The following is a 24,846-nucleotide window of genomic DNA, read 5'->3' as shown; positions in this document are numbered from 1 at the left end:
TTTTTCCGTGAACAAACTTTTACTCTCATCCCTCTTACAAAGAGAAAATATGCGAGAGTGGAAAAGATCAAATTTTACAAAAGGCTGGTRTTTTTTGGGCAGGCTTTTTGGGTCCTGTATCAGCACCTCTATCTAAGCTTGACTCAGCTATCTTTGTCACCAGAGGAAATGCTATTTTTGGTGTGGATGTGGGCTGGCCCAGGCTGCATGTTTTGGGGCAGGAAAGCACCTCTCAGAGCTCAGCTGATGGTGTCACCCCATTCCTCCTCCCTGCTGCACAGCTCAGTTCTGTTCCTTGAGCTGATTTTGGTGGCAATTACACTTCATTTGGTTATTTTTCTCCTCATTTAGTGTGTGCTACCTGCTCACCTCCAGGGCAGGGAAATGCCACAGGTGTTCAGAGGAGGGGAGGGAGCAGGACAAASCTCAGCCAAGCCTTGTGCYCCATCACCCCACTTCAAAGGTTTGCAAAAGTCAAATTGCAATCAGGGCTTTTCCCCTCCAAATGGAGAAGCATCTACTGCATATGAAATAAATGAATAAGCAAACACTCTGGATTTAACAGATTTGTGAAAGTCAGATGTTTGCACTTCACTTCTCCAGTGTTTGTTGTTGCTCACTAAGCAACGAGATCTCAACATCACAACAGCCACGTACCAAAAGAACAAAGAAAACAACAGAACGACACACCAAATAATCCAAATTCCTTTCTAACAGAAGCATAAAAACAAACATGAACCTAATCAGCAGCACAGACCCACCCAGCTTTTTTTTTTAATTAACCTACATGGCAGCTATCCTTATGGAGCTGCAGCTGTATGTGAGAACATATGAGAACAATTACTGCTCCTTCAACTCAGATTTTCTTACATTTACAATGAATGTATTTCCCCATTTCAGAAACAGCCTCCAAAGGGGGATGCAAGAGAATTTAACCCCATCTGCTCAGTGTTAGCAGTGACTGCCAGCTATGCAGTTTATTACCCTAAAAAATCCTTATGCATCAGGCCCTAGACTTAGAAATAAATCTCCCCAAATGAGTTTATGAGCTTATGGACTCATTGTATCCTAAACCTGCAGATATTCTGTCTCTTTTGTAGCTTTTAAAAATAGACAGGCATTATTTAACTTATTTAAATATTACCTGGGGGACAGGAATGAAGCCCAAAAAAAGGTGACAGTATTMAACAACAACAACAAWAAATTCTTTCACTGTATATTACTTAAAGGATCCTCAATGGTTTTCAACATTGACTTTAAAACCTTGAGGATCTACAATATTCCTTTAGTGACACCCACAGCTCCTGTGTGTAAGGATTCACACATTCCTGACAGGAGGCTGTTGCCTCTCCCTGGATGATCCAAAGGGTCAGTAACCATTTCCAGGAACTCATTGAGGTGGTCAGTTTTAATTTAATGCCATCCAAGCTCACATGGAATGGCTCTGTTTCTGTTAATGAATGYGGCCATGAGGACACAGCAGGCAGYCCAGAGAGCAGCACTGCCCTGCCCACCAGGGCTGCAGCCTCTGTGAGCTGTAGGGAGGACACAGCACGCTGGCCATGCTAAAACAACTGGCCATTCCTGCTCTGAGAGCATTAAAGCTCATTAAAAACACTGGCCAAACCTGCACTGGGCTCAGGGTTTGACCCCAAGCATCCTGCAGCCCAAATGTTGAACACTGCAGGGCAYGGCAGCGAACCTCACACAATTACTGCTTCTTGGTGTGCATCTTCCTTTATTTCCTCTTCTTTCCCACTGAAATGGGAGACTGAGCAACTTTTCTTCCCACTTGGCACCAGCATGGCTGGTACCCCTCTCCCCCCTTGTACCTTCTGAAAGAACAGATGGGAAAACTTCCCTTTTGAATCTTCCTGGACATCACCAGGGACATTGGTGATGAGTTGGATCTTAATGTCTGCGAGAGACTRAGGGGGAACCAGTTCTGTGAAACAGAATCCATCTCACCATTATGAAGAGCCTCCACAGAATTTTTTTAAACCCTGGTGYCTGTGCTATCTCTTAATACAATCAGAGCAATAATGGTCGTGTTTATTTTGTGGTCASTGAGATTTAACACTCCAATAATTCCTTTGTACAGAAAGGGGTGGTGACAGTTCTAATGGAAGACCTGTCCTGAGGTAATTCCATTTGCTCTGGAAAGCTCAAGCACACTGTAGGTATTAAGTACTTTAATCCTGCAAGTTAATTTAAGAAAAACCAAACAAACACACATTAGGAGATTGTCTTAACCCCTTCGAGTGAAAAAGAATCAAAAGCGACGTCAAAGAAACAATCAAAAGTGATGTCCTCACTCTTCTGTTTTATCATGCCAGSCTTAAAGCTCAGATAAATATGCATGAGTGGGTGCAAACTAAATGCAAGCAGCTCTTGACTCACCTCCTCTGATTGATTTCTGCCTCGTTGGTGGCATTCTTGCCTGGTCCCCAGCTGTGCCTCCGGAATGGGGACAGCGGCCGCATGGAGCCGCGCAGGACGGACGAAGGAGCGGGCACGTCCGTGATGCTGTCCAGCTCCTCTTCCTTCTCCCCTCCCTCCGAGGAGCCCATGTTGGTGCAGCTGCCATCCAGGCTGTGCCTGTCCTTGGGCTGGCAGAAGCTCCCTGCTGGTGGGAAGGGAAGGGAGGTGTCGCTGCCCAGGGAGGAGTTCCTCTCCAGGGACACGGTGTCATCGGCCGAGGAGCTGGAGCTGGTGACATCGCACGCTGAATGCTCCTCTTCAGGCTGCTGGGGGGAAGGAAAAGCAAAAATCTGTTCAAGCCAAATCACAGATTGGATTGGRTTCAAGGGACCTYTAAAGATCAGCTAGACCAACACTCTTGCCATGGGCAGGGACGTTCACTAGGTCAGGTTGCTCAAAATCCCATCCAAGCTGGCCCTGAACACTTCCAATGAAGTAAATACATKAACATTTTAAATAAATGCAAGCATTTTATGTTTCACATGAGCTGATAAATTTCTTATTGCATAGCAAATTAACCACCACAGAACTGAGATGTTTTGCTCTGGTTTCAAAAGAGGTTGAGATGCTCTGAAGGGGGATCTCTTCCACCCCAGAACTCCCTGGCTGGATAACCCTGGGCRCTCAGTTTGAATTCTCTGCCTGATTCCTCTCCTCCATTCCATATTTCATCCTGCACAGCAAATCCTGCTCCTCTCACCATTTCTGGCTAAACCTGTTATCAATCAAAGTGCCATAAAACTGCCAAAGGTTTACTGAGAGCAAGCAATGGGGAATGGGGTTATCACGACTCTGGATGACAAACTCCAGCCTCTCCTGCAGGATTGGGATGAGCTTATAGAGCTCAAGGGCAATCCACTGCTCCCCTGCATCCTGCAGCACAAAAGGGACAATTGCTCAGTAGCAGAAAACAGACAGAAAAAAAAAATAAAAGCTCAAGTCCCCATCCCCCACTACTTTCCATTAAGCAGAAAGTTAAWACCAGGGTTTGCAGCATTTTTCAAATCCAAATGTCATCGAAAAATATTGTTCTACAGGATCAGCCACCCTGTATTACGGATTTTGAGTCACACTGTAATTTTTGGGTTTAGTTTGCTCCAAAAGCAGYATGTAGAAGCCAAACTGGTTCTCTCTGGCCAAAGGCCACATGCTGACCACACAACCCCAGGGTATTCTGCATTCCCTGTGGCCACCATAAAGAGCACGAGCATCTCCCTGACATCACCTCCAGTCTGAAATGGTGTTTGCCCCGAGGGGCTGACATGGRAAATTTCWRTTTGTCCTCCTGCARAGCCCTGTGCTGGATCATTTAAAAYAACACAMGGCAGAGTGCTCTGTCAGGCCAGACACACACAGAGCACTCAGCAAAGCCCAGAGCTCACTGTCCTCATTCAGGGGCTGGGCAGCAGCTCAGCACTCGAGGGGAGCACTRCAGGATGGCAGCAGCATTTGGAGAACACAACTGCCTACAAAATCCTCTTCTCAGAAGGGAGAGATGGGCATCAGAGCCCGTGGAGRGAAGGATGAGCTGGAGCAGTGTTAACAGAGCATTTTGTTTTTCTGTGCTTTATTCAATGGGCACACTTGTACAATAAAAGCCTTTAATTTAACTGAAGAAAAAGAAACTGAGATGTTCAGAAAGTGTTCTAATCAAATATTTCACTGTTCAGAGAGAAATCCTGTTCCAGACTTAGCTATTTTTTATCCTTAGTTCAGTTAAACAGKTACACAATAATGTTCCTATGATGGCTTAACTAAATGCTGTCACACTACTTCCCTTCTCACATCCATCAAAGGAAAATACAGGAAGAAAAAAAAAAAAGAAGCATCCACAACAAAACACCAAAGTACAAGAACCTTTTAAACATGAAGTATTAAAAAACACACTAAAAATGCATCACTCCCAAAACATTCACTTCATGTTAAGGTATGTTAAATATTAATGGTGAATTTCTGTAAACTATATTCTCTAAATTAGCAAACTATTGGATTTGACACATTTGAATAGGAAGTGCAATGGAACAGAATAGGGAACTGAAATGGAAGCCCTGTGAGGTTTTTMAGCATTATTCAAGATGATCTGGTATTTGTGTGAGTCATGATGAGAGCTCACTGAATTGCCTAAATACAGACAAATCAAGCAGTCATTACGTGGATAATACTCCTACAGCAGAGGAAACAGTCTGCTTCACTCTTCTGAGACAGAAAAATACAGACATTAGATCAGGCTGGATGGGGCCTTGAACAGCCTGGGCTAGTGGGAGGTGTCCCTGCCCATGGGGGCTGGAACAAGATGAGCTTTAAGGTCCTTTCCAACCCAAACCATTCTGTGAYTCYRTGACTGGGGMAGCAGARCAGCAGAGGAGAGGGCTGAGTTCCCCCATCAGCCGTGCAAAGTGTGGCACAGCCTGGAAACTTTCAGTTTGGGTGCAAATCTAGAAACAATGGTGCAGAATACCAAAGAATTAAGAGTAAAAAGAGGAATTTTTTAATTCCCAGATGAAAATACTGCTGCAGTTTGAAATGCAGAACAAAACCCACTTCCCTAACAAGGAAGATTTAGAGTTTCTATCACAAAATGCAGTTCAAGGAGATGTTTGAAAAAAGGGAAATATATTTGGTCCATTTTAACTTTTACCTTGAGTATTCGACTGAYGACAGAACACAATAAACAATTCCCTTGAACTTGTGGCCCATGTTTATTCTTCTAAAAATATTCTGCTGTTGTTTAATGATTTTTTTTTTTTTTTGAAACAAAGAGAAACGGTTTATGTGAAAGAGGACTCTGTCTGAAAAACACCAAGTGTGGCTGACAYACCTAAAACATCTATATTGTAGTCACCACTGAAAAAAATTATCTACCTGGCCAGGTGCCAGTAAATATGCATTGCTCTTTAATCCTATTTGAGTAAGAAAACACTGTGTAGAACAGAAATGGTTCTGTAATGTGTTTTTCTTAYAGGAAAAAGRAAACATTAAAGAAATACTAWTTTTGTTCAAGTTAGGCTTGCTGGATTGCAMCTCAGTGAATTCAAGCCTTAACTGTGACCATAAACCTCATGGCCAAAAAGAGCCTTTACAGACATTTGGTAATGGGCATTTTCTTTGCTCTCAGTATTTGCTGAGAGTCTTGTAAAAAAAAAATAAGATAAGGCATAAAAGTGAGTTTTCTGAGAAAGGACACATGTACTTCTTCATGAATAGGGGCAACAGAAATCACTGGGATYGTGGGGGTGTAAGGTAACTTCTTCAGTTAAATCCCTCCACTGTAGGATGCCTCGATAAGGGAAATTAAAATGTTCTTCCAATCATTTCCATGATGACAACATGCAAATTGCTGAGACACAAACTTTCTCTGTCCCCTGACCTTTAAAGTCATTAAAGATGTTAAGAGTAATTTTTAAAAAAAGTTGAAAAAAACKAAACCTTGGAATCCTGAAGTTTATTTGGAATATCACTCCACTAAAGCAATCTTTAGTTGGCTTCATGTAGAATTCAGCAGAGTAATTCTTAATTTGGATTTGCCTACGGCTCCAGGTTCCCTAATACTAACCTCAGTAATGGCCTCCTATTAATTATCATAACTTTTATGATTTGGAGTGGAGGTGAAAACCTTTTCCTTAAAATTTTAATTCCTTTGGGTTTGGTTTTTTGGTTTTTTTGGTTTTTTTTTTGCACAGCTGTTGAGGTTTTTTTGTTTGTTTGTCTTTTAATAGATACAATAACTCCAAAAAAATTGATGCAAAATATTTACGTATCTGCGTATCCTCCTTGAGCAAACCAAAACAAAGGCAGAAGTTAAACAAAATTCAAGAGGCTGAGCTGCAAGAGCCCTTTCTTTGGCAATGACCTGTGGGTTCCTGACTCCCTYCATCTGAATCATTTCCCAGCAGGCACATTAAAAATCTTCCCAGTAACGCCGAGCTTTGGTTCAAAGTGAAGATGAGCAAAGCACATGGGCTCCACCCCAGGATGTTCCACATGATTGTGAGAAATGACCTTATGAAGCATTAATCACTGCAGGAGGAGGATGCTGCAGAGCCTGCCCTGGCTGTCTGGGACACAGAGGGAAAAGCAGGATGAYGAGGACATGGGAATGAAGTGCTGACACAAAAAAAAAAACCCTACAACGTTCTGCTGAAGGCATAGACTTGGAAGAAAATTCTGCATCTCAGTGACAGCCTCTAAAGGCTGCAAAAAAGGGGCAGATTTTAGTGCTAAAACTCCCTGAACCCAACAGTTGATATTACACAGCTCAGCACACGTCCTTCAGATAGAGAAAGCTCAGAGAAGGGGACAGGGCAAGGCACCTGCAGGTTGTGTGACCCCACAAACCCCAAATCTTCACAGTCCTGGGACAGAAYCAGGGCTTTCCATCTGTGAAATTCAAATGATGTCTAAGGAAGCAGCCCAAAGACCTGAGACAGTGACTTYTTCTTCCCACACTGATTTTAATGCCTTAAGCAGTTAACAAAGAAGGAGCTATTTCCAAAATAAAAAAAAAAAAAATCAACAACTCTAGTAGACAAAAGTTCAAATCTTGCTCCACAGAAAAAGGGAAACAAGAACAGAACCAGTAATCACCATGAYACTGAAAGGCTTGAGATCCTCTTTCTGTTCATAAACATATTCTCTCTCTTCCTAATTTGTACTATTTATTCAGTTTATAAATAATCAACTACAGCCAAGACATGCATCTTAAAATATTTTTCAGWAAAAAAGATTACAGCCCCCACTTATTTTGGTGATCATTAAAAATTATCTATAATTTGCATTTCTACCAGCTTGACTCAGGAATCTAAAACCAAAAAAGCTTTAATTAAGGAGCAAGCTCTCAACACTAAACCAGTGTTTCTGGTCCTTTAGAAATAACTTTAACTGTAGAAAAAATATTCAGATAAACTCAGAGAAATGAGATAAAGAATCTAATTAGTGACGAAAAAAAGGAGAAATAAAGCAACTAAGGTTGAGATTAACTTTGAATAATTTCTTAAACTCAACTCAGGAGATTTTTTTAAAGCTGTTCGTAGACAAAGTGTGCAATCCACTGCACAATGAGAACAATGCAAAGGCTACCAAGTTAAGAAATTCCCTTTCCACAAAGAAAATAATTTYCTCCCTCTGCCCTTTCTCCACTGGCAACTGAAGATCTGCTTTCCCCASCAGCTGCCTCTTCCCTCTGGCATCACTGCCACACTGCACTGCCTGTTCTGGTTACATTTTGATCTTTCTCATGTTTGAAGAAGCTAACTTTTCACATAAGAAAAGGAAAAATCTAAAATTCTGTGTAATTTAATATTTTCTRTGCTTCCACTGCCCTCTTCTCCCCCACTTTCCCATCCAAGCATTAAATCAGGCTCAAATGGCAGCTGGCTGTCGCAATCCGTGCCACTCCACACAAAGAAACTGAAGAGAGTCTGCTSTGCCAAACAGCCTTGGATTCTGACAATCCAAGGTCCCAGATCCTTCTGACACTGAGATGGGAAAGGGTGAGGCTGGTGAGCTCTGTGCCCTGCCACATGCATTAAGGATGACTTTTCTGTTCATTTATAGCACATGAGATCACTTAGCCTGGGCTGTGGTGTTCCCCATCCTGGTGGAAAATACTCCCCACCATCTGATTTGATTTCAGCAAACAGAATTTTGTTGCATTTGATACATTTTTCAGAAAGCCAGTGTGAAAGCCACTCTGATAGCTCCTTTTTCAGAGCAGGAGCTGTGCCTGCTCAAACCTGTGAACTGCAGCTGAACCAAAAAGTGTGATTTCATGGAGACCAGAGTCATGGCTGTTCTAAGGAAGGGTCACATCCCTTTGGATTCCACATCACTTTCTGGGTGTTTTTTCATCACCCACTTATGCCAAGAAGAACACAAGGTACCAGCAGGATGAGTTTTCAAGAGTAAAAACCTRATCACCCCCTGAATAAATTCAGACTGCTCTCAACTCTGTCTCTCAGGTCTCTCCTCCTCCTCCTCCTCAACGATGCAAAGGGCACGGGGATGACTAAGGTTAGCAATGACTTCTGTTGTTGATTTTCAGCAAACTTGAAAACACTTTGATTCTACTTGCACGCAAACAGGCGTTAGAGGTGTGTCGCCTAGGCAACAAAACTATTCCCTGAATTGGCCTGAAGTATTTAGAGTGAGTATTTCCTTCCTATCACACCGAGTTTACAGAAAAACACTGGTTCCTCTGAGAATTACAGTATATAAATCTGAAGGTGTCAGCACAGAGGTCACAGTGTGCTGGAGAAAAGTTCTTTGTTGCATGAGTTAGAGATGGATTTCGTATCATCTGTGCAATCCCTAATGACCTTGCAAGAAAATCCACCTTTTCAACCGCTCCTCTAGTGCCTGATTTACTCTTGGACAGAAAAAATTACTTTCATATTTTTTTACCATTGGGGGCTGAACAGCTTTTGGAATTCTGCTGCAAGTAAATATATCCCTCATGCTGCTGCATCCGAGGAGGAGACCTAATCCTTCCCATCTATCCTGTTCCAGGATAATCATTTCCAGGTTTCCAGCTCACCAGTGAAACGAGGATGATCTGTGGGTGCAGTATGGATTTATCAGGGTTTTTTTTTTTTTTAACCATATCCCAGCCAGGTTTTCTCACCTTCCCAAAAACGAGGTCTTCCATCCCATCACCAGGCAAGGGGAAGAGGTCAGACTCGCTGCCGGATTCTCTTTTGAGACCCCCCTGTGACGAGGCACAGACGCCACTCAGCCCATCCTCCAAGAAATTCTCACATTCTGCAGGAGCAAAGCACAAAAGAGTCACAACCTGAGGCTTTCTGCAGCRTCCACACATCCACATCTGCATTCTCTCCGTGATTTCCTTCCAGGATTTAAAAGCARCAGTGTACACAGCTTCACAAATAAAACTTTATAAATCTGCTCACCTCCCAAAACCGTGCCTGGAAATTCTCAAATAATTTATTCCAGAGTTTAAAACTCCTTTTTAAGTGCATCACTGAAGTACATGGTGCAAACTGAAAATCTGCATGGAACAGCTGTAAACACGTGTAGCTTGAGGTGCTGATAAATATTCTACATATGAGKTATCCCATACATCATAGGGATGTTTCCTATCGATTGCAACAACTGTAACATTAGATTCATATTAAAAAAATGCAAAAATGTAACTTGTCAATATTTGCWTTCTTAAAGAATTGATTCCCTTTAAATGCCAAGATGCTTTTAATGCATATTTAGACAATTATTTAATTCCTTCTTCTACACTTCTTACTGAAAAAGTGCTAGTGTGAATTCTTTGACAAGCTTTACTTTTTAAAGATTCAAAAAATAAGTGATTTTTTTTTAAAAAAATCAGCTTTTTAAACTCCTGACATTGAAATTGCACCTCTTTTTGTCCCGAAATGCTTCCAGCTGTTTGCCCTGGGTTAATCAGGAGTACAGAACTAGACTACAGCCCCTGCAAAAGCCCTCTCTTTCCAAAACCTTTAACAGACAAATTTTTGCCTAAKAAATGACTGTACAAAATTTTACTTGTTCACCCTTCAGGCAAAAATATTAATGATCATTTTGGCAATAACTRAACACTCATTTTTCCCATTTTGAAATGTTTTCTAATTATTAGTTTGTTGCTTTTTAAAGGTGCTGKTTTTAAAGGTGCTGTTTAAATGGATCCAAAATGTGCTCAGCTATCTGGAGAGGAGCCAGGACAATAAAATATTGGTTCACTCTTAAATCACACCTCACTAACTCCATCCTTGGTGACATCAAGCTTAAACATCAGTGCAAGGACGACAGGTTTGGGTAGCTTAAGGTCACATCYTTGCTTTCCCCATCCTTAATCTGTGCCTGACAGCAACTCTGGAACACCCCAGCCCCATCCCAACTTCACTGCTGGAGAAAATAACATTTCTTTGATTGTGKTGGGGCTGTCCCCATAGAGGGCAGGGGGAGTTGCAGGCAGTCAGAAACCCCATTACCCCATAGAGGAATTTCCACGCTGTGGAGAATTGGAAAAGCACTTAGTGGATGCTGCAGCTGCTCCTGTTCCCCTTTTGGTAAACCTGGAAAATCTGAACTGCTTTTCCATCAGCGAGGGGGAGAAGGGAGGGGAGKGAAGAAGGGGGGAATGGAGGGAAAGAAGAGACGGAGCGGCTGTGAGGACGCGGGCCAGGCACAGCTCATCCAGCTGGCAGCCAGCACTGCATGTCCACAGCCCAGACTGAAAAACAAAGGGGCTYCAGCCACGTTCCACTGGAAAATCAGTGGGGACAGCCCAGATGTGCTGAGGGATGGATCCTCACCCCGAGGATAAAGCACAAGAGGCAGCCAAGGCTCCACTGCAGGAGCCTCCCTGCAGGGACAGAGGAGATGAAGCAGCAGGGAAGGAGGGTGAGGAGTAGGGTGATGGGGACCCCCACACACCTCAGCTCATCTGTGCTGAAAAAACCCACTTCCAAGCCCTCTCTTCCCCACACTCTCATTTATTTTTGGTTGGAGGTGTGCAWCTTTTCTCCATTTTCTCCCTCCCCTTTTCTCAGTTCTGGGTTTGTTTTGAACTGCGCAGACATTGTACAAAGCCAGGCTCTCTCTCTCACACCCCTGGCAACACTTCTGTGAATCATATAAAGKAAAGAAAATAAAAAAATACATTGARAAAAGCCCTAGGAAGAATACTTCCAAGCAACTCTCTTCTGTACATTTTCCAAACTCTCGTGTCCTCCAARTCAGGGCTGAGCCCTCCAGTTCTGTGCTGATCACTGTGGATCTGCCTACACTCCTCTGTGCACTGAATTTCAAAGCATTACTTTATAAAATCTGAGGTCACTCTCCTTGCAAACAAATTTTTTTTGCATCTCCTTTCAGCAAATGAAAAAGGCCGAATTCCCATCAAGTAGTGAATTTTTARGTTAGTTTTTACTGCTATTAGGTGTTACCAGATTTTTCTTGTCCTCTGCACTGCCCAGCACCACAGAGCAGTAACAAGATTTTTTCTAAAAAGGCCAGAACCTGCATAGCCTGAGATCTTTCTGCTGCTTCAGTTCACCTGGAGAGCACAATAATTAAAAAATCTGTCTTTCCATGCTTATGTTACAGACAAGTATTACTATAATTATTAATATAATTGATTGTCTGTCCCCCTGGAAGAGCCAGGAAGCACGAGAGAACACACAGGGCTGGGAGCTTGGCATGGGTGCTGGGCAGAGTGTGGGAACGATGGCTCTGAACAGCTTTGCTCCTTCCTGAAGCCTGGAATCATGGCAACTTCCAGAGGGGGGAAGAAAAAAAATCTCCAGCCACTGATTTGGGTCTAAATATGGATATGGGAGTTCAAATTTCTGACTTTTTTTCTTTTATTGTATTATCCTTTTAGCTAGAAACCATGTCTGTGTGTKTTATCACACCTTTCAAGTTTATAAAAAAGAAAAAGGGGGGGAAAAATGAAAATAGTGAAGAAGTTGAAGTGCAAAGTCATTTGAGATGGTGACACAGCACCACAGCTCCCTGCAAGTCCAGAGCTGCAGCCATGTGCTAACAGTGACTCACAGCACAGTCATTACACTGTTTCTTTAATTTATGTGTTTTCCCTATCCAGGCCAGGATGTCAAAAATCAAGAGAAAAGGAAGGATAGARAAGTTGAGGGGAAGAGCTGCAGCTCTGGAGCTCGCTCAGCACTCGGCTCACCTGGAGAGTCGCGCGGCCGCTTGCGCTCCAGCAGGGAGGGGTCGGGACATGGCTCCAGGGGACACCAACTCTCACGGTTTATCTGCAAAACACAGCACAGCACATCAAAGAAAGGCCACTCTCACCCTGTCAGCCTCTTCKGCAATGTCCCTCTGCATCAACCAGCACATATAGAGTTATGGCTTAATTTTTTCCCAATAATAAAAGTGTCAAAAGTAACATACGATTTTTTTTTTTTTTTTGCATTGCTAAACAAGCCATTAGAATATGCCAAAAACCTTTAYTTCTCCATGGAAAGTCTGATTTTAAGGTGGCTTCCGCTCAAGGAAGAAGTTTAGAGGGAGGATGAGTCAGTGTTTAAGCTACCAGCTGAGGACTGGACARCCTTGGCTCCAAGTCCCACCTCCATTTGTAGCAGCACTGCAGGCAAAATATTCTTCTGCTTTATGCCTCAATTCACTACCTACAGAACGGAAATTCCTCACCACCCATACTGCTGCACAGATAATTACCTCAGAGACAGCAAAGTGCTCTGAAACCAGGCCTTGGGAAGTGCCCAGATCATGGTGAGAACCAGAAGCACTCTGGGCTTGCACTAACTGAGCCGATGGTGACAGAAACGCCCCTTTTGACACTGAGATACATCACACGGTTCATTTCAACATCAGCCTTATCACCTCACCCTGTCCTTCACCCTCCCCATGACTCCCAGTCTTTCAGCAAGGATGACTGATCTGTCCTCAGCCTCCTCCTCCCTCTGCCTGTGCTTTCATCTTCCTCACTCGGGCTGTGCTGTCCAAAATTTGAAATCTGCTGGACTATCCACAGCCCTTGGCTCATCCAGCATTCACTTCCCATCGCTTTGGTCTGCAGCTGGCAGACTCTGGAAGCCCCTTCACTCTCTCTGCCATTTCTTTGAGAGCCAAATGCCTTTACTTGCTGCCAAACACGTGCAAATCTCACCTGTCCCACACCACAAACCCCAGAGGTTATTTCTACTCCTGACCTTCCTCAACACACAGGATCTCACATGTTGTAGCTAAAAGAAAGCTACTGAAATGGATGACTCTCTTTGATTTTACATGTCATGGATCTCTCCTACCCTCTTTCTGGTCCTCCTTTTATCTCATGAAAGAACTTCCTTTCCTCCCTYTCAAATAACAAATTTTTACTATTACTTTTTGCCTCTGACCTATGCTCAAATCTCTTCTATGATCCTGCTTTATTTTTGCAGTCCCTTGCTGGATTCCCATCCCCTCAATGTTCTCCTTTCTCCTGTACAATGAAATGCACTGGCTTTGCCCTATTATTTATTTTTTTTTTTTAATAAATGAAAACCAAGCCGCTCCTACCCTTGACCTGACGTGCTGCTTTGACTAATGACCCACGTCCTTGTTTCCTCTCTCACTGAGATCATGGAATGTGTTACTGCAGTCCTTGGCTGTGTCCCCTGCCCGTCACCCGACGGGCTCCTGCCAGCACCTCTGCTATCCACAGGCAAYGCTCCACTCCCCCAGACCTGGCAGCTATTGCTACTGCACATTCTTCTTCCTCAGGTTTTGTCCTCTTCCATACTTGTGTAATGACAAAATGGGGTTGGGAGGGCCTTTGACAGGTCASCTAGTCCCTGTCTGCTGCGCCAAGTCGGGCTCAATTGTCATCGGAGAGATCTCCATCCAACGGGCCCTTAAACTGCTCCGTGGAGAGGATGCCATGACCTTCCCCAGGCAGCAGCTCTTGCTGACAGACACAGAGAAGTTCTGGGAGGGGAAAATGAGCAGGAGCCTCCCAGGAGAGGTGRAGGAGATGTTGAGCTCTACCACAGTCAGGTCTCGGGGTGACCTCGGTCCCACCTGGGAATCCCTCCCACCTCCGTGGAATTTCTCAGGCTCTTTTTCTTAGGGATCATGTACATTTTGTAGCACTGCCTGACCCTGCTCATACACCTGAATTATACAGAAATCCATCCAAGACCCCATCAGACCCCTCTCAATGCACCATTTAAGATCCCAGTGTTCCCTGCACCTCTGCTCCACACACGCCTGTGCATCCATGTTCTCCCTTTTACATGCAATACATCCATATTAAAGGAGAGGTAGTGAGGGGAAGAGAAGCAGTCTTCAGTCACAGAAAGGTTTTGTAAGCAAACTTCAAACCATTAATTTTTTGTTTTCCAAAGTGACATAAAGATGTTGCATTTTAACTGTGGCATGGACAGTGAGTCACGTTCTGATTCCTTTAACAGAAGACATTCCCTGTTCTCATCGAGGCTGGGTGGTATCTAACCTTAGCACCTAAACTTAACTGCAGAATTTATCCTTTTTTGTCTTAAAAGAGCTGCAAAGTCAATAAATACCACATAAAGACTGTAAAGTCAATAAATACCATGCTATTACTCTTTTCTCTCCAGACAAAGAAGAATAAATTTACATCAAAATTTCCTATATTTTATTAAAGGCAAATCTAGAGGTTGAGGCTGAACACACATAGAAGGACAAATGCAAATGTGCTCAAGTCCTTACAAATGAAGGAATGACACCCTTCAGATAAAAAGTCTAATTCTGCCTCCTTCTGACTGACTTGCACCCAATTCCTTCCTCACCATATTGAGTTTGACCCTTCTTACTTTTAAACAAATTTACATCAAATTTAAAGAAACTACTCCTGATTTATACTTACATCTGCTACTGGAAATCAATAATTAAATATCCCATTCAATAATTAGCAGTTAGAAAGCAAAATATGGAGAGGGTCAAACTGTCTGTTGAATAAGCCATATTAGGCTGAATTAACATTATATATTTTCCTTTAATAGAACCAATTGAGTTATTCACTGGAAATGCATTACAGACATTGGCATTTTTTCAAAAAAGATTTGAGCATTTTTCCCATTTCCCAGCCAGCTGTCTCCTCAGCCCTGTAGCTTTGCCAAGTATTGAAAACGTCTGCTTTTTTCTATTAAAAATGTAACGAGAGAGAAACACTGAGGTTTAAGGTGCTGCTTCAAATATACCTGATTACGTACAAAATAAAACATTAGAAACTAAATATTTATCTCAGCAGCCTTAATTCAGGAAAAATAATAATCACCATCAAAACAAAAACAAAGGAAACTGCTACTATATACAAGTATTCCCCAGGCCAAAATGAGCCCAGACAGGATTTGAGAGAGGCTCACTGCAGGCTCTCAGGAAACTGGGTGGTCCATAAATGATCGAAACACAAACTCCACAATCCACAGCCCAACACTGAGCACTGGGACCCCTCCTCAACACCTGAATTCTGCTTGTGTTTACTCAGCACTATGGGTACAGACAGAGCTGGGGAGGAAATCACCTTTATAAAAGCATCTGAACATCAGAGGTTGGAGAAATTYGAAATGAGATTGTCTCAGGATTCTGCTGACGTGTGTGCGTTACATGTGAGAAAATTCCTCCCTTTTCCCCCCAGTTTCTTGTTTTGCTGAGAGAAGCCCAAGGACAGGAGCACAGGCTGGTGGCCAGAGCAGATGATGAAAGCCCCACACTTTGTGCCTTGCCCACACTGATTACAGCTCATTGATTGCAGGCATCCCAAGCCTTTGTGGTGGGAGCAGAGGATGCAGAGCTGTTCCAGGGGCAGAGGGAATATGAAACAGCCCCTGGGAACAGAGTTTCAATACACAGCTTTTGAAGGAATGCCAGGAGAGAACCAGCTCTTTTTCCATACAGAAGCCTGACAGTGTTTATCTACAGCTCAGACACAGAATGAATCATGGAAGCAYATCCCCAGGCACCAAAAATTGAATCCTGGAGGATTCAGGCTAAATGTTCAAAGAGGCCTTCAGGACAGCAGCTGGAGCAGCAGACAGTTCCATTGCTCTTTCTGGGCACACACAGGTATTTCCTGACTCTCAGGGACATCTTCCTGCAGATGCTGAACTTGAAACCTGATGTGACTTTGTGAATAAGGAAAGGACGGCGCTGGAGAAGCTGTGAGACACCGGGCTGAGGTGTTCTCTGTCCAGCAGGAACAGTGAGTGACCCCAGACTCCATCCCCAGGCTCTTCCTTCCTCTCCCCTTGGTCTTGGACAAGGAATTATTTAATCCCCTCCAGCCCATAAAACCAGGATTGGGATATCCTTCTCAAAGACACCCAACAATACCACAGCAGAGCCGTTTGGTGGGGGAACTGATAGGAACCAGCACCTCGGGGACCAGGGACCACCTGGCTCCTGTGCACCTCTCCTGCAGATCCAGCAGGAAAAGTCCTTTTCTCTCCCTCTGGTTTTATTTTTACTCTTCTTGCCTTCCATTTCACAATAAAGAGAACACGCTGACCTCTCAGGAAATCTTTTGCTCTTGCTAAAGTTTGCACTTGTCAGCCTCGCTGGTCATGACATAAATCAGCATCTCCAGAGCACAAGGAACCAGATGACTTTAACTTTCATTTCCTAGCAGATCCCTAGAGATTCATCTTCCCTCCATACTACTTTAACTTTGTCCCGAATGTGCAAGTTTCCATTTTTCTCCTTTTATTTTCCCCAGCTTCCAGACTATGATCTACCTTGCAGCTAAAAACCAGATACTGCTGCACATAGGAAAATATTTAGGAGAGTAATTGTAGCTTGCTTAGTGTATCTTAAAGTACTTGTGCACCACACTGGGTAATATCCATTTTAAATATCCAGTGTAGAATAATAGTAGTAAAAAAGAGCAAAACTCTAAATTCAATTACAAGTAATTTCTTTCATAAGCAGAAATAATACAATGTTTTGTTATTTTTTTTTAAGTTCTATGCATATTGTAATTATTTTCTAGGAATTTTCTCTTCCTGAAAATTTCTTATAGGATTAAAGAAATTTGTACACATAACTGGAATTCAGTGTTTATGCTGTCAACTTCTAACTTTACAGATCCATCTACAATGAAATTATCCAGTTGTCCTAGAAATTCAAGCAACAGATGATTTCCCCCTTCACAAAAACCACCTTTCAAGATCCTGCAAACACTTTGAAAAGGCATATGAAGGATGGGGCATCTGGGGAAGGAATTTCCACTGTTTTCCTTTAACATCTGTTGCTGCAGAAAGACTCCATACACACAAAACTCACATCAAGAGCAGMAATCACTGCTTTGGCAATCATCTTGCCAGACAATATTAAGAGCAGCCATATCAATTTGCTTGCAAATTCCAGACTTATTTTTTAWTTCAATTTTTTTKKWAWYYYCCYYCMWWWKTTYYTWRSYTTKGGGGTACGRTATTAACAGGTGAATGCAGAACACGAAGACATTTTCCAGTGTATGCCAAAAGGACAACATTTGCATTTCTGCAATGATTTTTACSAAGATTTTTCTTCTAGCACTGTGAACATGCTACAGAGTCTTTTACCTTTACAGAAWTGGTGACACCATATCAAGACAACATTTTTGCAATGAGGTCCAAAGTGACCTCACAGCAARCAAGCCAGCAGTTCTGCAGAAAAGTGTATTAAAGGATTTCACCAAAAAAGGCTTCTACAAGCACAGGACATGTAACATGACTGAATAAATTAGCTCTTTACGGTGCAAGAGCAACACTAAATTCCTAGAGTGCATTTATCCCCCTGGCAATGTCCCAGCTGGGAAAAGGAACCTTTGCCCCAAGTACATTTTCCAGCCCTTGGCACAGGGATGTCCTCCACCAGCAAMACTAAAAGTCAACAAACTTTAATTAAGCTTTAAAAATACCAGCATTGGCTTTGCATAAATACCATACCTTAACTAATAAGGGAGCAAAATTCCCACAAACATGTATGCACCTAATGCGAGAACACAATAATTTCATTTAAGTTGCCCTTCTGGTCCTAATTCTACATGAGACACAAACACAAAAAACTCAAAAACTCTCTACATCATTCTAAGCCAGTTCTCTCCTTCCATCCTTCAAACACCAGAGCAGCATGCACAATGTAGGATTGAAGTTCTGAGTAGTTTTAGGCCCACAAAGTTTGATGGACACGGCACACCCATCACCTGGGGATGTGCTTCCCCCAGAACAACCCCAAAGAAGGAATGAACTTGCTTACGTGTCAATAAAGAAGAAAAACCTTTACCATTTAATGGAAGGAAGCCTAGTTTCAATTAATTTGGAGACTTCTCCACATTCTACCTTAAGTTTAGGAGGGTGCAAATGGCACTYTGCTTTAGGTTCATTCCAGAGGATCTTCTCTGGTGCTGCAGCAGAGCTACCAGAGCAGCCAGGGWGCAGAACAACCAACTGATAGTGTTGTCCTTTTAATTTCAAAATTATTAATTATTAATGCCATTTTAAATTTAGTGAATAATGTTCTGAYCCTTAACTGGAAGCTGAATGGGATCGGTTCACCTGAAAAGCAGAAAAATCAAACTTCACCGCCCCAGTTGTGAAAAAATTTTCTCCTGGTGCCTACCCTTAACAGTTTGAGTATTCACATAAAAGGAGGTGAAAGGCAAATAAAGGCAAAAACCATCAGAAAACACTCCCAGCTGTGACTGCTCAGTCTCCCATCCCCAAAGCAAGCCCAGTTCTGACTCTGTAACTCYGCAAGGCGCTGCCTGTTCATCCCCACTGGAACGCTGTCTGTCTTCACATGTATTTGCAAGGTGCCAGCCAGTGTGGTTTTCACATCTGTCCCTRGATAGTTTTATTTGTGGTAGCAGGCACAACATAAAAATGAGACAGGGCTGCCAAGGCACTCATGGRCACACTGAGACTTCCCATTTTGGGCTTGCAATAACATAGCACAGACTGGTCTGCCCTGCACGTAGCTGCTCAGAGCTCGGTGAAATGTTCAGACAAGCAGACATCCCACACACCCCACAACTTCTCCCTCATCTGCTACCAYGCAATCCCAGCAGGAACAATGACAGCAGGTTTTTATGTCACTTCTGCATCATCCAGGCTTCCCTGAGCAGTGGCAAAYCACTGAGTTCAGGATCCAAGTTCATCAAGTCTGCATTGCTGGAGCCATCAGTAAAGAACAYTGAATCATGGAATGRTTTGGGTTGGAAGGGACAATCCAAATCCAACACCCATCCCACAGACAGGGACAATTTTCCTGGTTGTTCAACTCACCAAGGCCTGGAACACYTCCAGGGTTGGAGCATTCCACAGCCTCTCTGGACARTCTGTGTAGAACCTCACCTCCCTCACAGTGAGGAATTTCTTTCCCAGGATGAAGTCCTACCCCTGACAGGGACACTGCYGGTGACCTGCTGCCTCTTGTTCTTTCAGATGTGGGGAGGAGCAAGAAACTGTGCTAAAGCCAAAAATAATTGCATGCATCAACTCTCAAAATTGCTGAGGTTCATTTTTTTCATAACTTCCCAAGCCACTGTTTCAGGCACAATCTAAACATGGAAAATCTGAGCCTCAAGATGGTGGCCCTTCAGAAGACATGTGAAGTGCACAATAATGGGTAGGAACCAAAATTATTTCGCGACTGTGTCTAAGAATGGATTCAATCAACACAAATATAATCCCATCTATAAACATTTAGTACCCAAAATGGCATAAGATCTTCTTTGGTCACCACTTGTTCCTTTTTGCTGTCCTTTTTCAGCAGCTGATTTTCTTTCCCATGTCACRACTGAGTCACCATCCCTGCAGGTATTTAAATGATGTGTAGACGTGGCAGTGAAAGTTTAGTAACATGGTTTAGTGGTGGATTTGACAGTCCTGGGTTAATGGCTGAACCTACAGATCTTTAGGATCTTTTAAACCTAAACTTTAGGATCTTTTAAACCTAAATTCTATGACTACTGAGTTCTCTCTTAAAATGAGGCAAAGAACATATTCATCTACCACTCAAAGAAATGACAGCTTGTCTGAGTCAACTACAGCCAAATTGAAAGCTGTTTAGTGCTTTGTAGGTATCTTGTTAAAATTCCATTCAAACACTTTTGATGGATCTGATTTAAGTTTGCTTTTGTTCTAAGTATATTTGCTTGCTTTTCAATACTTGACRCTTAAGAAACCCTGTCCTCTTAACTCCCCAAAATACAATGACCTAGATAAGGTACACTTTTATTTCAGCATTTTAATGAAAACCAAACCCAACAGAAACCCCACCCCCAGCTCCCTCATTAAGGGCCTGATCCAACTCCCATTAACGTCAAGAGATGATCTGCCACTGACGCACTCGAGCGCTGGCTTGGATCCCTGGATCATCAACTTTTAATTTCATCTACCAGCTATATTATAGAAACCAGAAAGGACACGAAGAGGGACTGAAAATGTAGCTGAAGTCGATTGTAGCTGCRCTCTGAGCAGCACCCTCCTATTTTAAACATCTGCAGGCTGCACAGCCCACGTTGGGAGCAGCAATGCGTGCACACACGCACACATATACGGACACTGAGTCACTGGCAGGAACAGACAGCAGAACCCACAGCTCTGAAACTCAGTCAGGAAAATACTACTTGGAACTAGCAGGAGACACATTTTGTTATAAAATCGAAGCTTTGCTGGACAAAAACTAATTTAAGGGATTGATGACATCAGAAATGCTGAAGTTGGGTAATTCGAGTGAACTGCGTTTCAACCCACGCATTCAGATATTCTTTATAAAGAAAAAGATTGTGCTTTTCGTTGGCAACCAAGATCGAAGCTACCAGGTCTCCTCCCAAGAATTAAGCAGTCACTTCACACAAGTAGAGTGTGCACAATACAACATTTTTTATGACTCATACCATGTTCAGAGACCAAATACTGTGGGATTCAATCTTWAACCAGCATCAGTAACATCAGAGTTAAAAAATACTTTAAAAATTGAGCTGGTAGAGAAAGCAACTTACAGCTATTTGTGCCACCAAAACCCAATAAATTAAAGGAACATACTTTTCATTCATAAACAAGGCAATTTAACAAGAGCTAAGTCTCTTTTAGAGCAGATAAAGCAGAACAAGATTTAATTGAAAATAGATTTGTTATATATTCTTGTCTTGACTTGGAAACAAGAGCATGAAGCAAAAATCATAAACCAGGAAGCAAAATGATMATGCAGAATTCCACTGCTTCAGCAGRGAAGAGAAAAGAGAAAAAGGRAGAGGGAAARGAAATGCTCTTCCAGGAGTTAAGATCTCTGAGCTGGGCAGTGTTTTGCAGTCCCTCTGGCTTCTCTCCTATTTCCATCCACWCTGCCAGGAAACTGCTGAAGCTCCACAAAGCTGTTACAGAGACAGGACATTCCCAGACTGCCATTGTGCCATTTGGTGGAGCACTTGCTAATTTTAGATTAGAGGAGGAACACACTGGGACAATTAGCCAAGAACCACTCCTGATTCTTGCTCCAACCCATCCTCAGACAAAACTCACACCCAAACAACAAGACTGACAGCAACCCTTCAAGCACAAACAGAAAACAGAGGCAAAGGACGATCCACCATGACTTTTTTTGGCAGAATTCTGGGGAACATGTGCCTTTCAACCTCAACAGCAAGCACTGGAAATGGAAACCCTTTGCCCCTTACACAGAAAATCCGCCTGAGATTTCAAACCAGGGACTGTTCAAGGGCAGAGGGCAGGGATGAKGGCCAGTGAGCTCTCTCAAAAAGTGCATGCCACAAAGGCTGTCCAGTTGCAGCGATAGTATTTGGTGTGAAATGGTTTGATAACACTCCAAACCATCTCCATGCCCAAGGGCAAGAGCTCTCCCACCTGTCCCTCCCGTCTGCACCACCCCACTGGGGACATGGGGACAGCAAGCAACAGATCGATCCCCTGGAGATAAAGAGGAACCCACAAATAAATGCATATTGAGCAAACACCATACCTTTAACAACACAACATCTACAGTCCTGTCCACCTTGGAGATGTCGCACAGGCTGTATCGCCTCTTGTGGCGCTCGTACATTTTGTCCAGGGAGCCGGCAGCGGAGGAGCAGAGCCCACCATGAACCCTGGGCTGCCCACGGCCCCAGAGCTCTCACATCCGTGCTCACAGGAGTCCCCGTGGCTCAGCACAGCAGCCTGCCCGAGCTTCTGAACAGGAAAAAGAAAATCCCAGCGCTGCGCCCGGCTGATAAAAGTCTTCTTGCTTTTACAGGCAATTCAGGAACTTATAGCAAACAAAAGATATTTGAAGACAGCTTTATATATATAGGATTTTTTTTGTGACTGCCTTCCTGTTATAATAATTACAAAAAAAAAAATGTTTTCCAGGCAACTTTGGTATCCAAAAAGCACCAGAATGAAAATCCTGCCCGAAAAGAGAACAAAAGCCAGATGTGTGCAGCTGGAACACTGACGCTCCGAGCAGAAAGGCAGAAGGTAGGCTCAGCCACGACGGGTCTAAATCAAAAAAAAAAAAAAAACAAAAGCAAAACAAAACCCCAATCACCGTATCCAGCGCAAAAACTGTCACCAAAGTGTTTTGTTTTTCACGCCCTCACGCACTGAAAGAAACAACAAAAAAAGTACTTTCCTCCTTCCGAGTCAGTTCACTGTTCACCAGGCAGGARGGCTCGGGCTTGCCTTAAGTTTAAATTTCTAATGACAGCACTGGGCAAAAGGAAAGAAAATAATGAAATAAAGCCACTCCCTCTTGATTTGGATTGGGACGTCATGACTTGCCTTTTTAGTCCTGCACCAGTGTTCTCCCAGCTTTCAAATGTACTTTGCAGTTGTGGGAGCATGATTCAGAGAGAGGGGAAAAAAAAAAAAAAGGAGGGAGTGGGGGAAGAAAAAGCAGCAGCTTTTCCTTGCCAGCCTCTTCCACTTCTGGCTGCAGGCACTTGGTGTGTTTGAACAGCCCAAAATGAGACTGAGAGTACAGGGACATGTTTTTTGAGAGGTAAAAAGACTCTTCCTACTCCCCCAGGCCAGGTGAATGAAAGGCAGTTTCAAGGTTAATGCTTTCCTAAACCAGGAATGGAAACTTATGATTTAATCAGTGCACATGGAAAAAAAAAAAAAAAAAAAAAAAAAAAAAAAAAAAAAAAAAAAAAAATAAAAAAAAAAAAAAAAAAAAAAAAAAAAAAAAAAAGGAAATCAGTCATTTACTTTATTCTTGGTTTGTCTGCAGCACAGAGCAAAGATCTCGGCAACTTGTTGTCCAGAAAATACAATCTTCCCTTTTTCAATTTTTGCCTGAAAGGCAGAGCTTTTTTTTTCTTGGAGAAAAAACCCCAACTCTGAAGTTTTTCAYCTTTCTAATGCCGGAGCCAGCCCGAGTCTCTCTGCTCTCAATAGCTCATTCACATCAGCTGGGCCCTGCATGCTCACTGCCACATGGTTTCCTGTTTTCAAACTGCCCCCTTGCAGCCCCCTCCGCTTTCCACCCCACCCTGACCTCTCCAGGGATGAAATCTTTCCATACTTCTCTGGCGTTAGACATTCCCTCATTCACCAATTCAAAAGGGAATGGGGGCGGTTCAAAATGAAAGGAAAAAAATAAAAAAGAGAGAGAAGAAAAAGGGAAGCGGGGTTTTTGGTGACTGGGAGTTCGTAGCGAGCAGAACTTGCTGCTTTGCTAGACAGAAAAGCTGAAAAKGCAGCAATTTTTAATCCCATGTTGCAAAGCAGGAAAGGCAGAATTGGAAGCAGCGAGGTTTAATTGCCGATCTCCAACATCCACCCTCGGCAGCGCCGGGAGAAGCGGCCAACCTCCCTCTGCTGGGCTTTGCTCCGCTCCCGGAGCTCAGCTAGTGGAGCCGAGGTCTTTTCATCCAGTCCTGTAGGGTGCTCCCAGTTCCCTGATTGTTAAAGGAGATTTGTAACCACCAGCTCAAACTCTGGCAGAGGTGCCCCAAATGCTGCAGCCTATAGGAATGGATAAAACGCAAGTTCTCRGCATTTGAACGCAAGATGAGGCTTCCAGAGGAGATCTAAACCCATTTGCTGCAAGCGAGCACTGCAGATTTTCTCCTCCCAGTGCTACCCAATATTCTCACTGCCCAAAGTAACACAGGAACCGACTGCTCTCCGTGCCTGTTTGGGAAAAYACCAAGAATCGGGAGTTCATGGAACCACCAGGTCCTGCTGTGAGCCCCCAACCCGTACAGGATTACACCAAAGCACAGATTATACCACCCTACAGATCCAGCAGGCTCTGTGAGCAAGCAAAGGGCATTTTTTTCCTGAGTCCTGGTGCCACAGTGGCCAGCCCCAATGCAAAGCACTGCTCAAACATTGCACCTGAGCGTGTCTCAGATGGGCTGCTCCMGGTGAGGGACACGGGTAACTCTTACCTAGTCAGTGCCAGGGGTCTCCCCACACTGCCCTCACATCCCAAAGCTTCATCTCCACCACACCACCAGCTGAACTCAGGAGAATTCCTCCACGAGGCTGTCTTACAGCTACAATCCCTGGCTCGAGGTCTCAGCCAATGATTCTTGTCTCCAACAATGAGCAGAGCTTCTGCTTTCAGTATTAGGACATGCACAATGTGGTCGTACTTTGGGGACTTTCTGGAGCCACCAGTTTTCTCCACAAGTAATGAATCCCAGCAATCATGTGCCCATCGAGATGAGGAATCAGAAATGGCTGTGACAGCATTCCAGCCCTTCAAACACTACCATAAAAGGCAGGGATTTCCTCAAATCTAAATTTACAAGACAGAAACCCATAAACAAAGTATGTGAATTTAGTTCAGGTGTAAGAATTTGCAACTGTCACAGTGCCTTAATGATGCTCTAATATTCCATCACGGAGCATCTTTTTTTTTCCCAACTGATAGAGCAGATAAATTCATTTACAAATC

At 43.2% G+C, this 24,846-nt stretch overlaps 1 protein-coding gene across 1 annotated transcript in view; it reads right to left on the bottom strand.

Annotated features, from left to right (window-relative positions):
* Window positions 1-22,270, bottom strand: part of AKAP13 (A-kinase anchoring protein 13) — a 70,209-nt gene extending 47,939 nt beyond the window's left edge. Inside the window, exons 1-4 of the mRNA XM_057365793.1 lie at window positions 21,919-22,270; window positions 12,146-12,227; window positions 9,101-9,237; window positions 2,401-2,744 (exon numbers count right to left, since the gene is read on the bottom strand). Of these exons, the coding sequence (XP_057221776.1) occupies window positions 2,401-2,744; window positions 9,101-9,237; window positions 12,146-12,227; window positions 21,919-21,999 (644 nt within the window). The 5' untranslated portion in view covers window positions 22,000-22,270. The remainder of the gene's footprint in view (window positions 1-2,400; window positions 2,745-9,100; window positions 9,238-12,145; window positions 12,228-21,918) is intronic.
* Between the last annotated feature and the right edge of the window lie 2,576 nt (window positions 22,271-24,846).

Source organism: Malurus melanocephalus, unplaced genomic scaffold (genome assembly GCF_030028575.1).
Source record: "Malurus melanocephalus ecotype Western Australia unplaced genomic scaffold, MMel_1.1 scaffold_58, whole genome shotgun sequence".
NCBI classification, from domain to species: Eukaryota; Metazoa; Chordata; class Aves; order Passeriformes; family Maluridae; genus Malurus; species Malurus melanocephalus.
This window is presented reverse-complemented; position numbering and strand designations above follow the sequence as displayed.